General features: G+C 42.6%; 1 protein-coding gene across 18 annotated transcripts in view; it reads right to left on the bottom strand.

The window, feature by feature from the left end:
- The window catches only part of DST (dystonin), a 398,894-nt gene that overhangs the window by 43,766 nt on the left and 337,299 nt on the right, over nt 1-17,829 (bottom strand). For all 18 annotated transcript variants that reach the window (XM_069974481.1, XM_069974486.1, XM_069974484.1 and 15 more), the window contains 3 exons: nt 17,072-17,191; nt 16,872-16,979; nt 11,615-11,833 (listed from right to left, as the gene is read on the bottom strand). In XM_069974481.1, coding sequence (XP_069830582.1) covers nt 11,615-11,833; nt 16,872-16,979; nt 17,072-17,191 — 447 coding nt within the window. The remainder of the gene's footprint in view (nt 1-11,614; nt 11,834-16,871; nt 16,980-17,071; nt 17,192-17,829) is intronic.

The raw sequence follows: 17,829 nt of genomic DNA, 5'->3' as shown, positions 1-17,829 counted from the left end.
GGCCGACGAATCTAAACAAGAGAGGAGCCTATCTACATAAATATCACCACATTCATTGCTGTAAGGACAAGGGGCAAAGAAAAAGAAAGTTTAAATATTTATAAGGAAAATACATCATCCCTCTGGGGTCACTTAGATGATGACCCCCTCCTTACATCTTCATCTGGGGGATTCCACAGCCCCTTATACAAAATGATCTGTTGTCATACAATGAATGTAAGGAGATGCTTGGCACAAAGTCAGAAGATGGAGGAGATATTTATGAAGCTTACAGCTGGGAAGAGGCGTGGTATGAATTGGTACGAAGGGCGCCCGGCCGGCTGGAATCACTAAGAGGCGTGTTATAGAGGCGGCCATATTGCCTGGGCTGTTCTTAACAGCATTTAATGACATGCTTTACAGCAAGACTCATGGACATAGATGGCAAAAGACAAAGTCTCAATGAATGTGAAACATTTCTGAGTGTGTTCTGTGACCTTTAAAGAGTGGAGCTGCTATTGTCTTGTATTGATGCTATCTACCTACTGGTCTCACATGACGCTGCAATGCTGTACAGATCACTTTACTGCACCCTCCTCTTATCACCTCAGACACAACAGGAAGTCTCAGCTTAGTTTTAGCATCACCAAAAATTCTTAAAAATACATGTTTTTAACATAAAAACAGTATTTATACAATAAGTCGTTTTCTGAGGACACTGCCCCTTTAAACAGCAAGTATTTGCTAAGCTTGTAGCCGACACTAGTTGGGACTTCAAAGAGAAGGATGAGGACGATGATGTGGAAGCTAATGTCTACAAACCCTTATCTGGACCCAAACTGCAGATGTAAAATGCAATTAAGAGACTGTTGAAAACTGTGACGGAACATTACAGAGCAAATGGTGCCTGTGATCTCCGCAACCTTGATGTTATCATCTGTTAGGTGACATATTGACACAACAGCATAATTGTTGCGGCCAGACCTCCTACAAGGGGAAACATTACAGGCTGTGAAGGTCAAAGTGTTCCAGAGCAGACAAATATAATATAGACATAGGCATTTTTTTCTTTTTCTTATTACTATTAGTACATATAATTCACACCTTGTTCTTCAAAGATTAGTAAACAAAGCAGAAATGAGGTGAGAATGGATGAGGCCGGTCTGCTCGGAGCAGGCTCCCGGATTGGATGCACTGTGTGTATTAGGTAATGGCATAGACCGCCATTCCTTGCCCTAATCCTTCTGCCTCTGCCACTTCATCATGGCTGCTTTACAGAGGTTGTCTGCACTCACTGTTATTTTTGAAACATTCCCATGGACATAATCCCAACAAGAACATTGTAATTGGATTAGAAGCAACTGAGATTCACATGAAACACAATGGGGGAGATTTATCAAACATGGTGTGAAGTGAAACTGGCTCAGTCGCCCCTAGCAACCAATCAGATTCCACCTTTCATTTTCCAAAGAGTCTGTGAGGAATGACAGGTGGAATCTGATAGGTTGCTAGGGGCGACTGAGACAGTCTCACTTTATACCATGTTTGATAAATCTCCTCCATTGTGTAGCGATGAGCCCAACTAAAACATGCTCAAGTCTGATAGTTCAGCATTGGAGTACCTAGGGAGTCCGGGAAAACATGGACTCCCTAGGGATGCATCTAACGTCTTCAGCCATCAGTATTCAAATGCCAAACGATGGGACCCGAGCATGCTCATCTCTGATGTTGTCCAGTCATACAAAAAGCCAAATGATGGGATCCGAGCATGTTCAAGTTGGGCTCATCTCTAATGTCCAGAGAAAGACACAAGGGGGGCACATTTATGAAACGTCCGCCCGAGGCGTAGCCAGGGAGAAGGTGCAGATTCGTCCCTTCTCCCTGGCATACGCCTGCCGTATGCCCCACTCGCCCAATGGCCGGGCTGGGGGAGCTTGGGGGGGATGACAAGGCGAGGAGGAGGTGTGGCCTCCTCCCGCCCCTCATTTATCATGATTTATGCCTGCCGGGGGAAAGGGGGCGAGGTCTTATACAAGACCAGCGTACTTGTACACCGGTCTTCATAAATCCCCCCCCCCCCCCCCAAGATTTTTCTGGAATACACTCTATATCATTAGGAAATGTGATGCTTGCCTCTAGTATTACGCTGGGGTCACGCTACATTTTTTTGCATTTGTGTGCATCTGTTTTGAAACGTTTTCCATTGACTTTCATTATAAAAGTAACAGATCAAAATGCATAAACGTAAAGCTACAAAAACATAGCTGACGTTATTTTTGTGTATGTATGTTAAAAAAAAAAAACTGATTGCAAAAAAACTAGTGTGTACTCTGCCTAACAGAGATAGTAATATGCACAGCTATACCATACATATATACAATGGGAGTGAAAGAGAAGCATATCAGGGGAAAGAATCAAGTTTGCTGAATATTTAACTGGCACCTATCCATTGATGTAAAAAAACTTAAAGTGAATTTAAAGCTTTATATTCACTGGCTGGACTGATACAGGTATGCTGTAAAAACTGTAGCTTTACAACACGCAGAACTTTTTATTACACAGTGATTTTAGTTTTCACGCCTGGACAATCCCTTCAATGTTACCTGCTTCCCAAAAGCAGCTGAAATGTATTGTGTAAAGTATACAAAAAAAAAAAGCCAATAAAATACATCATTTATAAGGTGATAATGGCTCTATCTCTGAACAGGGGGAGAAAATCTTCATAACAATGAACATCATGATGCAGCCAGCTGTCATGCCAAGTCCTTCTAATCCGCCCTCAGATCTCTATTATGAAGGTTCCCTATGTTATCAGGGCTGCTCTTTTTATTTCTTTAGTCCATTCAGTGTTTCATGCAGATGAAACACTGCTGCTATCTTACTAATAGGGATCTGCGACTATATTAATGTTCTCCTTCCAAGTAAGATAAAGGGGGAAAGCTGTCAGAAATAATTAGGTCAAACAATGGAGCCGCGATCCTACGTAATCTGCTAACATTGACTCGCTAACTGTTCAGCAGATGATGACGGATTACATTTCCCTGCAGATCAACCAGCAAGTATAGCTACTAGAATCTGGTAACAACTAAAAAAACAAACAAACAAAAGGTTTCCATAAATCTTATACTTTATTGGTGGAGATGGGTAAGGTGTGACGGAAAATCCTTTTGTTCTTGGAGAAAAAAGCCACAGACAGAGCAATATAGAACACTGGATCGCTCAGCCATGCCAGACATTCCTTTGTATGGGGAGGGTGGGGGTCTGGACAGGAGAGACAACCGGTGGCTGAGCATTTGTCCGGCTGTCAGTTATTGAAGCCTAGCTCAAGGCAAAACCAGATTGCCAAATCTTTTTTTATTTATAGGCAATAGATGGCCCATACACTTTAGAAAGGGTTGACTAAACAAGAACTACTTCTGACTTTCCCATCCTACTGCATGTTTGGTTGGACAGAACGTGCATAAGTTGAGGGGGAAATAAGCTGCTGCCAGAAAACTCTAAAGCATCTGGCACATTGAACTCCAACCTTTTGATCTTTTTATTCCCCCCAATGACCATCTGCCATCTAGGGAGAGTGATGAGTTTCCACTACACCAGGAATGGGGAACCTTTGGGCCCTCCAGCTGTTGCAAAACAACAATTTCCATCATGCCTGGACAGCCAAAGGGGATCTGGCAATTTGGAGATTTGGCAATCTAGTTTTGCCATATACCTTCAATAACTGGACAATTGTTCAGCTGTCGGTTGTCTCTCCTCAGGGCTGTCCAGGCTTGATGGGAATTGTAGTTTTGCAACAGCTGAAGGCCCGAAGGTTCTCATCCCTGCTCCACACATTAGATGGTAAGATGATACAACTTAAAGCGACTCTGTACCCACAATCTGACCCCCCAAACCACTTGTACTGTTGGATAGCTGCTTTTAATCCAAGATCTGTCCAGGGGTCCGTTCGGCAGGTGATGCAGTTATTGTCCTAAAATACAACTTTTAAACTTGCAGCCCTGTGTCGAATTAGCGTGGCCTAGAGTGTCTGTGTCCTAGGCTTGCATCCCCTCTCCGTCCCTCCTCCCCACCCTCTTCATCATAAGGAATGCCCCTGGGCAACATTTCTCCTATTCATCACCTGTTTGAACACTGCATAGGTGCCTTAACAATCCAACACATGTGCAATGTTCACACAGGTGATGACTAGGAAAAATTCTGCCTGGGGGCATTCCTTATGATGAGTAGGGTGGGGAGGAGGGGCGGAGAGGCGGTGTGAGAGGAATGAGTTAATCCATCCAAAGTTTGAAAGAAAAATAAATCCTTTTCCATCCAAAGTTTGAAAGAAACAATAAGACTTTCTCATGGAACTTACACTGAACTTGTTCAAGGATATACAGCTGGTCTCGAGATTATGGAACTCTCCTATGTGACTGAACCTGTTCCCAGCAGATGATAAATGTTATTCTATAATTCTCATAAGCAGATAACAAATGTTTTTTAGCATCCTTATGTATGTATCAACATCCTTATGTAAACAATTTATCTGTCAAAATATATCCGTAGTTATTAGGTTTTTGAAGTTGATGACGTATATATTGTATGACTTTGCATTTTACATTCATATCCATTGGTTTTTTCTGTATAAACAAAGGTGGGTTCTCAGAGATAGTTGGAACATTGCTTACCTAAGAATGTTTTGTCTCAAGAACTATTTCCCTCAGAGACATGTTTATCAGCGTCCAAGGCCGTTCTCAGAGGAAAGTTGCCTGTCTGTTACAGTGGGAATAATGTGAAAGTATCATTGCACAGAATGTGTTGTTCTAACCTTTTTGAATAATAATAATGGAGACTAATATAGATGCTATTGCGCATGACTGAATATCTAAATCACTAGCACCGCCTCATCTAGGCCTTATTAGCATTTGTTACCACCCTATATTTTATCTGTCTATAAAATGTGATCGCCATAATAAAACTGGGCCCATTTACACCAGACTTGTTTGCAAGATACGTTGTCTGTGTCTTCATTCTAAGTGCATGGTGTGGGAGAGGGGATCCGGACCCATTCTCCAACTTAATTAGGAGACAGCCAACAACAGCAGGCCTTCTTTGGGAAGGCACCTCGACATTATTGGCGCCCTTTGAACAGGGACACGCCCATTACATCGGGAGATCGGATGACCTGCACTGCTGTACCAGGGGAGAGAAAGGTGAACAAGGAGACCACAAAACCTGGCCAGGTAAGAGTAAAAAATTTGTTTACTCTTTTCTGTGCTCTCCTCCTTCACATCTTTTCTCACCTACCTCTGCAGAGTAAGTTATCAAAGTGAACTCACGATAGGCGTGTCAATTTGAACTTTGTTCTCCTCTTGTTGGCTGTTCTATGTCTGTTTGTCCTAACCTGTGAGGGTTAGTATATAGTAGGCGAAGAATTGCTCATTCAGGCTAAAACTGTTACCCAGAGCCCGGCCGTGGTTGTCACAGGTCCTCATAGACACGGAGCGTTGTGCGGTGGGAACAGTGCCAGTGCTAAAACCACTTTGGAATGAGCCTAGTAGCCTAACTATACAAGGACGCTGGACAGTGGTCTGGTTGTTTCCAAGGGAAAGATCTGTGATATGCCTATTACTGTCCTCTGTATACTTGGGGTAACTTGTTTTGCAATCTACATAGCAGCAAGAGTGTATTTCAACATAAGAAAAGGAAGCCCTGAACCGTGGAATATTCTAAGTCCCAGCTTTTGGTAGTGATCCGTGGTCATAAGTGTACAGGACACAAGAAAGAAAATCATCAGTTGATCATTCTGGGTGCCTCCTGTTATACGATCACGAAGTAATTGATCCGTGGTCACAAGTGTACAGGACACAAGAAAGAAAATCATCAGTTGATCATTCTGGGTGCCTCCTGTTATACGATCACGAAGTAATATAAAATGGGACACACAGAATTAAAAGGGGTTTCTGCAACCCACATAGTGACCTGCCGATATGGCAAAGAACAAGCAAAAAGGGGTTTCTGCAACCCACATAGTGACCTGCCGATATGGCAAAGAACAAGAGAAAAAGGGCAAAAGCAATGTTGAAATATTTTAACATCCAACACGATGCTGTTTTTAACCCCAATACTTGGACTAAAGTCCAAGAAACAAGGGGAGGATTAATAATTGATAATGGGTGGACATGTCATGTGCTGGTTACCAGCAATATCTAGATAAGACAGAATATTGTAGTTTGTGTGGCAGACCCAAGCCACATCATTATGTTACACCATTGTACCCAGTTTATATCTGTATACAAACTCCAGATCCTGCGAAAAGCCAACCTACCTCCAATGGTGGCGTATAGACCCTTTGTTCTGCAGGAATCTTCCCTTTGGTCGGCTGTTGAAGTAGTTACTTTGATTTAAAGTGCCCCTTACCTGATAGTAAGACCAATGCCTTTGTGGAGGGTGGCAGCCTAACCTCAAATAGTGTACAGTGCCATGTAAGTGTCTAAGTACAAAGCCACGTACTCAGACAAGGAGAACAGTCCAGCTCATTGCTAGATACAGTACTGAGAGAGCTGAAAAGAGGTTAATTAATGCTGCGTAGTGAAGCAGCATACAAAGTACATAATGTGTGTTATTTGTTATGTTTTGTACAAGGCCATCAACCAGCTCTGAGGGCTGCAGATCACATGCAAGCAGCATTAGGGAAAAAAAGAATCAGAGCTGTTAGTGTAATGTAATGTACGCTCCTACATTATATACGGTTGTATTTCAGCCAGTCTTGCAAAGCTGGTGTTCCCCTTTAGTAGTATGTGACTTGTTACAAAATGTTGATCATTTTCTGTTGTCCCGTCCGTGGAACATTTGCTTATTTAGCTACGCCACTTTTCTGTAATCAGCCCTCAAAGATGGCGACGGAAAGCCGACCACTCCCACATATCATCCACGTCTGTATTATAATTGTGACGTCTCAAAACCATGCCCTAAGCCAACACCCCTATATCCGGTTATCTAGTCCGGTGGCCATTTTAACTCCTGGCATTTCTGTCCTCCGCCCATACTGCTTAGTGTCACTGAGGGGGCGGGCACAGGACTCTCCGATAGAGTCTAACAACTGTTTTGCACATTTATTAATGAATATTATTACCTGATGGTGAGGAAAGTTAGACAAAGGTTTGTAGGAAGGAAAAGCAATGAGACTGTTTGAAGGAGCCAGGTCTAGTAGACCTATTAGTGTATAAGATTGTTATACGGAAGTGTCAGTAGGAGGAGTCAGAGAGAAAAAGTATGTTGTAGGTATATATATATATCCCAATATATATATTGTAAGCAGATTTTCTTTAAGTGTGTGTCCCCAACGTATGATATTTCTAAGGAGTAGTAACTTACTACTGTAATATATATGTATTGTTTTATCCCTAGTAAAGCCAAACCCATATCCATGGCTCCAGTCTGCACTCCTTATGCCCCCCAATATATATAGCAGCCCATTTTGATGGAGTAGCCAATTTTGATATTTTAAATTGTGAAAGATGAAAATGTAATTGAAAGCTCAAATATTAATGAAAGTTTAAAAGTTTTCATTGTAGATTATCTCAGACTTTTCAAAGATGGATGACACAAGACGCAAGGATGTATGGTGACCGCCATGCAGAGTGACGTTCCACTGCAGAAACCGCTCCTGCCATAAGCTGGAGGTGAGGACAATCACTGAGACATGTAGGATGGTTGAAGGTAACTGTGCAGATGTCTATATGAAGCCCACCATTATGGGTTAATTGGCAAATTAGAGATTTGTTTGGTCCCTGGGCTTACCAAAAACACTTGAAAAAAAAAGAAAAAAAAACAAAAACTGTGTAATGTGAAGAAAAGCTGCCATAGAGCGGCTGACGCAACGTTCACGCAGACAAACCCTGATGCCAAAAAGGGTGATGGATGAAGCTGGTGATGCGGTGGTTTCTGTGCTCTTCCCAAGGTAACAGCGTACAAAGCGTACAAGGGAATGGGGAGATGTTTCCAGTCTCTTCCTGAGGTAACCGTACATAGTGTACAGGTGGAGGAGGAGAGGTGGATCTGTTTGTTTTTAAGTCTTTTCCAGAGACAATCAGCAACAAGCTGTGAGACCAGCGGATGGAGAAGAGGTACAGGGTAAAGATGGCATCCAATAACTATTTGCCGACAGCCTTGTATCCCACTGTAAGTTGTCTGACAAAACCAGCAGAAGGAAGCCATGTGTAATGTGGTGTAGTATCCTCACATTGGGCGGCCCAGGGGACAACAAATATAGCAGAGAGGGTTGTGTACGGCTGTATTATCTACACCTGCCATAACCTACTGTAAGTAACACCGTAAAGTGCCTGTCTGCATAGTCTGTCATCTTCCTGCCTGTTTCAGGGAATGTAAGTGGACGTCATCTACCTGCCACAGGTGGTCTATATAGGTATGTCCTTACAGGTGGTCCATATAGGTATGTCCTTGTCTGTATTGGTGTCTTCTTTACAGGTCAGCCAAAGCTATGGGAGACAACAAAGCCAATGTCTGAGGTGATACTAGTGGCCTTAAAAGAAGCGATGTAACTGAGGCCAAGAGTCCAAGTGTCTGTAAAGAGGCCTGTCAGTCAAAAGATGGGTTTAAGGATAAAGGATCCATACCAATGCTACTATTACAAAAAGGATCATATGATATATTATTCTCATAAAAAGGCTTTGAAACCTTAGGTGATGTATCGTTTACACTTTGCTTTTATTTCTATGGTGGTTATTTTATGTGTAATATGTGATGATCTCAGTCAGACAAGAGACAATTCAGTAGGATCCAAATATTATATCGGTAATAAGCGCCCAGTTACTTCATATTATTGGTCTATGTATTATACTATATGATTATGTACAGTAAGAGATGGGACCATGTGACCAGTCATTAGTCCTGTGTGATCTAATCATAAAGATCTTTTCTAGGTACAAAATGAAGTAAAAAGACTAAAAAGAAGTGGAAATTTTGAGAATCCCGTACTGAAGATTGTGAATTCACTATCTAGTTATTATAAGTGAATCTAGTGGTTACATAGTAGGTCACATTGTGGAGATTTTATTGCATTTACCTGTTGTGCTGTTTTTAGTTTATGTGTCAATCAACTTTTTATTTTAATTTTGCCATGAGATAAGATTTGCTCACATCTAAACTTTCCTTTTTCAGAAACTCTTTAAAGTTAGTTGTTGTGACTTTCCAATACCCACATGATGCCGAAGTGGTAAAGTCCTTGTTATAGAGTCACGTCTGTTATATACAGTGATAAGACAATAAGGTTTGGTTATTTTGATAAAATCCGGAGAGGTATTTGTCATATATATATGTTATTTTGGGTATTGATAATAAGCTTTTATTTGTTTTGTTGTAACTAAGCTGTATATTTATGTATACTGTACAGACTCACCCATTGTTTAGTATTTTCTTTCGGTTATTGCAGACCTACCTACCTCATCTGCTGTAAGTTTGTTCCGCCATCTATAACTTTCAACAAATTTTTTAGTACTTTATTTCTGTATCTTATGGTGATGCAAACTTGGGACAAATTAGTTGAAGCCACAGACTATTTAGATGATCAGATATTTGACATACTGGATATACTCAACACCTCAGTAGCAGTGCAGAGGCAACTTATGGTAGTTACTAACCAGCACACTGTGGTGCTTGATTTTCTGACTGCTGCTCAAGGGGGGATGTGTCAGGTAGTTGGCCCTACATGTTGTCATTATGTAAATGATCAGGGAATAGTGCAAATCACAGCAGGACTGGATAAAATTGCACAACTAAGGAAAAAACATGATGAGATGATTTTGGCAGACCAGGATAAATGGTGGTCAGGGGCATTAGCTAGCTTAAATCCTGCAAACTGGTTCAATGGTATGGGAGGATGGTTCATGGGAATACTACAAACAGTTTTTCAGATCATGATGTTTCTTTTATTGGTCTATTGTGTAATCAAAGGATTATGCTGTTGTTGTCAGCAAGTTACAAAGACTAAATCTTATACTCTATAAGTAATGATGTTTGTTTCTTTTCCTTCTAGATTGGCGTTATGATGAGGAAATCTCTTGGAGGAGGATATGCCCATGTGGCTCTAGGTGATGGTGTTGGACCCAGAAGCATCCGCACCCTGACAACCCGCGGTTAGAGAGTGTTTAGGGTACATACTGGGATTTAATCCTGTCCAGGACCCAGATTTCTTCATCATCGCCAAAAAGGGGGGACACTGAGAGGAATGAGTTAATCCATCCAAAGTTTGAAAGAAAAATAAATCCTTTTCCATCCAAAGTTTGAAAGAAACAATAAGACTTTCTCATGGAACTTACACTGAACTTGTTCAAGGATATACAGCTGGTCTCGAGATTATGGAACTCTCCTATGTGACTGAACCTGTTCCCAGCAGATGATAAATGTTATTCTATAATTCTCATAAGCAGATAACAAATGTTTTTTAGCATCCTTATGTATGTATCAACATCCTTATGTAAACAATTTATCTGTCAAAATATATCCGTAGTTATTAGGTTTTTGAAGTTGATGACGTATATATTGTATGACTTTGCATTTTACATTCATATCCATTGGTTTTTTCTGTATAAACAAAGGTGGGTTCTCAGAGATAGTTGGAACATTGCTTACCTAAGAATGTTTTGTCTCAAGAACTATTTCCCTCAGAGACATGTTTATCAGCGTCCAAGGCCGTTCTCAGAGGAAAGTTGCCTGTCTGTTACAGTGGGAATAATGTGAAAGTATCACTGCACAGAATGTGTTGTTCTAACCTTTTTGAATAATAATAATGGAGACTAATATAGATGCTATTGCGCATGACTGAATATCTAAATCACTAGCACCGCCTCATCTAGGCCTTATTAGCATTTGTTACCACCCTATATTTTATCTGTCTATAAAATGTGATCGCCATAATAAAACTGGGCCCATTTACACCAGACTTGTTTGCAAGATACGTTGTCTGTGTCTTCATTCTAAGTGCATGGTGTGGGAGAGGGGATCCGGACCCATTCTCCAACTTAATTAGGAGACAGCCAACAACAGCAGGCCTTCTTTGGGAAGGCACCTCGACACGGTGCAAGCCTAGGGCACAGACACTCTAGGCCATGCCAATTCGACACAGAGCTGCAAGTTTAAAAGTTGTTTTTTTAGGACAATAACTGCATCACCTGCCGGGCGGGACAGATATTGAATTAAAAGCTGCTATCTGACGGTACAAGCGGTATTTGGGGGGGGGGGGGGGGGGCAGATTTTCGGTACAGAGTAATTTTAAATGAGCAGGTTAGAAAAACGTCAAATAATAAATAAACATCATGTAATTTTACAGAATTCAGTAAAAAGGAGTCTATTGTACCACAAAAGTGTAGACAGTACACACAGACTAGGTGGGAGGGCAGAATTATCTGGAGCCGCTGGTGATGTCATTGTTTAGATTCCATTGAGTTGAAAGTAAAGTATCCCCCTACTGCAATAAAGAGAATGTGGGGAGGTAAAGAGAGCAACAAAGTATTATACAAAATAGATAAATAAATAAATAGATATAAAAAACATTTTAATTGAATTGGAAAAATAATCTACACTAAAAAAAAAAAATAAATAAATAAAAGAAGGACTCTCTGGAAGCAGTTCTTACCCGGATATCTTCTTGCTGTTCTCTTAGTGTGTCATAATCTAAAGCAGGAGGTGGCAGTTCTGATATTACTTTCTCGGTCTCGGTCAACCACGGCCACAGTTCTTCGTACGTTTCCCAGAACTGGTTGACCAATGACACGGCTCGCTCCAGCTGAAGGTTCCTCTCAGCGTTCAGGTGACAGACGTCGTCGTAACTCTCCACCAGGTTTGCCAGCTTGTTCTTAGAAATGAATAGAGACATAACATAGTAGTTATACCGGCACATTCTTCTACAAAAGGTATAGCAGGTAGATATAGGACTATGCAATGCAGTTATGCTCATTAAGGTAAATTAGCTGGTCTGTACAGTTTTATTGGAGACTGCAGGTTAGATGAATCTACTCTGCTGAAGCCCCCTATAGCACCCGGGACACTGAGGAGGAAGGTAAGTGTGTAACCTTCCACCTCTCTGCCAGTCCAGTTCTGTTAGTCAGGGTAAACTTTGCTCCAGAGCACCCTTAGGAACATTGCCACGTCATCCAGCCCTTCCCCTCCATTGATTATCATTAGAAGGGGCAGGCTGGATGACGCAGCAGTGCTCCTAACGGTGCTCCGGAGCAGACTTTACCCCGACTACAAGTGCGGAGCCGGTGCGGAGGAGGAAAGTAAGACTGGGGCTGGGCTGCAACACCAGGCGTGCCGGCTACAAAATATACACAGCTGTGTCTGACATACAATGACAAGGCTAGAGCGCTCACTGGAGCACTTCAATCATCGGATCAGTGGGGGTGTCCTGCCCCAGACTGTAAAAAGAATGATGGTTGACCTCAGGAAAATCAACCCAAACACCACAGAGACACCATCACGTGTTTCTCAGTGGCAGTGAATCCAGGAACATTGCCCCCAGGGGTCCTTTTTGCAAGATTCAATGACGTTAAGATACACGTGATGGTGTCTCTGCGGTGTTTGGGTTGATCTCCCTAAGGTCAACCATCATTCTTTTGAATGCATTTACTAGGCATTACTCCCACTAGCCAGGATCCTACTCCACACTGATGAGGGGAAAACATCCCGAAACAGCTGTCTGTGGATAGATACCTTGCTTGGGTGGTTTTCTTGACTGGAGACCTTCCTTGGAGACAACATCACGTGTTTCTCAGTGGCAGTGAATCCAGGAACATTGCCCACAGGGGTCAATGTTGCTAGATTCACTAATGTTGAGAAACACGTAATGGTGTCTCTGCGGTGTTTTAGTTAATATCTCTGAGGTCATCCATCTTTCTTTTGAATGCACTAACTAGCATTGCTCCCACTAGCCAGGATCCTACTCCACACTGATGAGGGGAAAACATCCCAAAACAGCTGTCTGTGGATGGATACCTTGCTTGGGTGGTTACCTTGACTTGAGACCTTCCTTGGCTTGGATGTTCCTTCTCGGAGGAAGGTCTGGCTTGCTCACTGACAATGAGAAACACGTGATGGTGTCTCTGCAGTATTTTTGCATAACTGCCTCAAGAAAGTGAATGGCTGAGTGAGTCCTCATTGCCAAGTCTGTCTCTCAATAGGAAGAAGAATGACTAGTGTGGGACTGCAAGACATCACAGTGGGAGCTATGGGGACCCCAGGTAAGTATGCCTCTTTCATTTTTTTTTATGCCCCCAGCAATTATTAACTTTTCTGCTGTCCAAATAAATAAACAACATTAGAAGACAGTTGGCAGAGAAAGACCATGTGAGTCATCTTATATCATATTCTTTTTAGTTTTGTCTCAGATATATGTTTATCTCAGTCACTTATTGTGAATTTGCCAACCACATCTGCTGGACGTTTCCTTCAAGCATCTACCTTTCATTCCTATAAGCTGCAGTAACTGCATATGAGTACACAGTACACTGGCACAATCCTTCACATGCATCTTATTATAATGTCTGTAAGTTTTATGAGGCTTAAAATATAAAACCTGGTTTGCCATAAAACAACATAACATCTGGGCATATCACTTCATCGGATAATCAGCACTGACAGAGAGTCAAAACCTCGTAGGCGCACCCCCACTAGTGGAATGATGGGGTTGGACAGAAGCCTTTGTGCGATAGCTTTTTGGCTCGTTCCAGATATGATATATCCAAGGCGATCCAGGATTCATGCTATGTACCTCACTCAGATAAGCTCATACTGAAGGAAAGCCAGAAGTCAAATATCCCTTTACTTAAAGGGCTTGACTAGGCTTAGAAAAACATGGCCCCTTTTTCCAGAAACACTACCTCTCCTGTCCTCAGTTTGTGTGTGGGGGGTTTTACAGAACAGTTCCACTGAAGTGACGCTAAGTTGTAATACCATACACAACCTGAGGACAGGGGCGGTGCTGTTTTGTGAAAGTAAGTAACTGCTCTTTTTTTAATCCTGGATAAATGTTCCCAATCCTAATCCTGTCCAACCCCCCGATGCAGCCCCGGATTTTCACCCTTTCCTGCAAGTCCCGCTCCTGGTACTGGGACGGAGATATCGGCACCTGAAGCTGAGCGCGCGCTTTATGCTAATCCGCAGAGATGAGTCTGATGCCCATAGAGAATGAATGGAGCCGTCATTCTCTATGGGCGTCGGACTTATCTCTGCAGCGCACGCGCACGGACATATCTTCGTCCCAGGACCGGTTCCAGGAGCGGGACTTGCAGGAAAGGGTAAGTATCCAGGGCTGCACCGGGGGGTGGCTCTGCGCCCGCGTCTCTGGTTAGAGGTTCCCTTTAAATGTTAATTTTGAGCCCATATGTACAACATAAATGGTACAAATGATGGTCTCCTCACAAAAGAGCCTCTTTCTGTGCTCAAAAAGCTGTTTTCCTACCCCTTCCCCGACACCTCACTTCTTATCTGCTCATTATCAAGTTGTCTTCATTACAGAGAAGCAGAGTGAAGACGGGTTTGCTGAGTCTATTATAACCTATAGAGGGGGAAGGGTCGGGGGATGAGTGAGCTGAAAGAGGAGACAAGCAGCAGTACAGTTTGGAGACCGGAACCTGGTCATTCTTCAGGCAGACGGCGGAATCCGCCTGTGCATATAGAATGGAGTCTATGGCACCGGTGGAGACATCTGCGGGGGTGAGCGGTGGAATCCGTGGTGGGTCATCTGCCCGGACTCCGGAGTGCACACATATCCTTTCAGGCAAAGGCAAACTGGCTAACCCTAGGAAATGTGTCCTAATATCTAGTTGTGGAGAACAAAAGGATAATATAAAAAGGAGTAAAGCAAAGGAGTACAAGAAGCAAAGCAAAGAGTCGAAAAGAAACTGACATTTGAACTGATGCCATTCACTTGAATGGCACAGCACATAATATCCTATGCTTCAATCTGGATGCCGGATCACTAAACAGGGGAGTGCACCTTGCAGTGTTCCCTCATCCGTCATGTAAACCATCTCATGACTTACGGAAAAAAAAGTAAAGAAAGCCTGATGACAACTGATGCATTCTTGCTCACGGTTGTCATCAGCTTCTGATTAAAACAGGGGGGAGCCGGACTGTCAGATATATGTGCGACTACCCTAAAAGGAGAGAGCAAAGAAAAGAAGGGGAGTAAAATAAGCCAAGGGTGGTAGCGTGAACTCTGAGTAAGAGCCAAGTGTATGTACATCCCAGACCCTGATCCCGATGAGAGACATAGAGACCGTCATAGGAGTAATAATGTGCCCGTAGATTAGATCAAAGCTGATGAAAATGGACATGTTAAACCAAAACCATTGTTTAGTGAGTGAAATCTAACAATAAACCATCGCTTTAGACTTCTCATGAGAGACTGTCATTGTCTGCAAAGAGTCGGCCATGTTTACATTTTTTGTCCGACAGTAAGATGAAAGAGTTAGAAGGATATTTCATCTAAGAATGATCTTTTTCCCAGTGTTACTGATCATGTATGGCCGGCCTGAAGTAATGGAGTGGCCAAAATAGACTAAAATGTGCATGAGGGCAAGGTCCCCTCAGTGAGGTCCTACCTACAGGAAACTACTTTTAGGGGGTCCTATCTACAGCTGGGGGAAAACCACCTACAGGAGGTCCTACCTAGAGTAGGAAAACCATCTACAGGGGGTCCTATCTAAGAGCAGGAAAACCCCCTACAGGGGGTCCTACCTAGAGCAGGAAAACCATCTACAGGGGGTCCTATCTACAGCAGGAAAACCACCTACAGGGGGTCCTATCTACAGCAGGAAAACCACCTACAGGGGGTCCTATCTACAGCAGGAAAACCACCTACAGGGGGTCCTATCTAAGAGCAGGAAAACCATCTACAGGGGGTCCTATCTACAGCAGGAAAACCACCTACAGGGTGTCCTATCTACAGCAGGAAAACAACCTACAGGGGGTCCTATCTACAGCAGGAAAACCACCTACAGGGGTACTAGCTACAGCGGAAAAACAACCTACAGGGGGTCCTATCTACAGCTGGGGGAAAACCACCTACAGGGGTACTAGCTACAGCGGAAAAAAACACATACAGGGGGTCCTATCTACAGCAGAAAAATTACCTACATGGGGTCCTACCTACAGCAGAAAAAACACCTACAGGGGGTTCTACCTACAGCAGGAAAACCACCTACAGGGGGTCCTACCTACAGTGGAAAAAAAACACCTACAGGGGGTTCTCCCTATCTACAACAGGGAAAAATACCTATGTGGGGTCTACAGGGGTAAACTATAATCAGAGAGGTCCTGTCTACAAGGGAAAAACTACCATAAAGTGTGGGTCCTACCTACAAGGGAGAAGAAAAACTACCTTCACAGGGGGTCCTGCCTTTATAGGGGATTTAGTTAGCTTCTACTTTCAGAGGGGTCCTATCTGCAGGGGGAAAAACTAATTACAGATGGGGAAAACTACCTAATAGGGGACCTACCTACTCCTCTCCAACTAACTTACTCCTCCCCACCAACTCACATGCCTACCTACTTACTTTACTATTCTTGACACCACACATAGAATTATTCAAGGGAAGGAGGATGCTGGAAAGGTACAGAACTTGAGATGTTTGTCGGACAGGTTCTGCAGAGATGAGCTGTAATTTTGCCAGGTGCAGAGGAAATGGGAAAGTGAATAACTCCGATCTGAGAAGAGGTCCCCTGTGAGTCACTGGATATAGCAGCACTGTAATCTACATAGCTAATAGAGTTATTAAGGTATTGTGCATTGCTTCTTTCACAGAAAAAAATTGGTAGGGGTGTCTTGAAATGGAAAAGGTTAAGAAACACTGATCTATTGTGTGCCGTCACTTGTTTAGAACTGAACATACCTGCACAGTTTGTTTCTCGTCCTCACTAAAAGAGCTCAGTATTTCATGTCCTGACTTGACTAGTTCATCTATTGTATCCTTGTGCCTTAAAATCTCCATGGTAAAACCCTGTAGGAAGACAAATATTTATCAGTTCCTGTTAAATTATTTAACATTCGTTTTTCAGCTAGTCTCCCGAAATCTTAAGCGCATTTCATTACCTTTTGAACTTGTAGCTGTGCCATGGTCTGGTCTTGCTCAAGCCTAATGTGACCGAGAGCCATGATTTTATTTTTAGTATCCGCAATCCATGTATCTTCCGTGCCCACAGCCTGCTCAAACTGAAACCATAGAAATGTGATTACATGACATAATGCTGCAAAGGCTGTAAAGTAATAACACATTTTTATTACAAGAACAGTGTTGTCGTATTGCCAGATGTTTAAAAGCAAAGCACTCAGAAAATTGGGGAGGGGATTCCTGTGGAACTGCTGTGTGTTAGGCAGTGATGTGTTTTGAAGATGCTAAGCACAGCATATTTAAGGGCAAACTAAGGGCTGCCTATCTCAGGGTAGCGTAAACTAGTGACAGAGGTGCTGAACAGAATGATGTCTCACTTCCATCTTTCTGTGCAGCTGATCCTCTTGAATAACAAGGACTCTGAGCACTGCACACTAGTCCTCTCCATTACACGTGTGTGTGCTCAGTAGTCCTCAATATTCATTAGCACCAGTTCCCTCTGCCTACTGGCTGCTGATTTACGGCTGCCTGTCTATACTGAATATATACTATGCATAGGAAGACAGCTGTCAATCAGCAGCTGGAGGGTGGAAGGAGTGGGGCAACATGAATGCTAAATAATACACAGCTCCTTGTCAGAAATTTATAGAGATTTGTAAATTACTTATATTTAAAAATGTAATATCTTCCAGCACTTATCAGCTGCTGTATGTCCTGCAGGAAGTGGTGTATTCTTTCC

The sequence above is a fragment of the Dendropsophus ebraccatus genome, chromosome 6, assembly GCF_027789765.1.
Source record: "Dendropsophus ebraccatus isolate aDenEbr1 chromosome 6, aDenEbr1.pat, whole genome shotgun sequence".
Taxonomy (NCBI): Eukaryota; Metazoa; Chordata; class Amphibia; order Anura; family Hylidae; genus Dendropsophus; species Dendropsophus ebraccatus.
The sequence above is the reverse complement of the archived record's forward strand: the minus strand, read 5'-3'. Positions and strand labels throughout refer to the sequence as shown.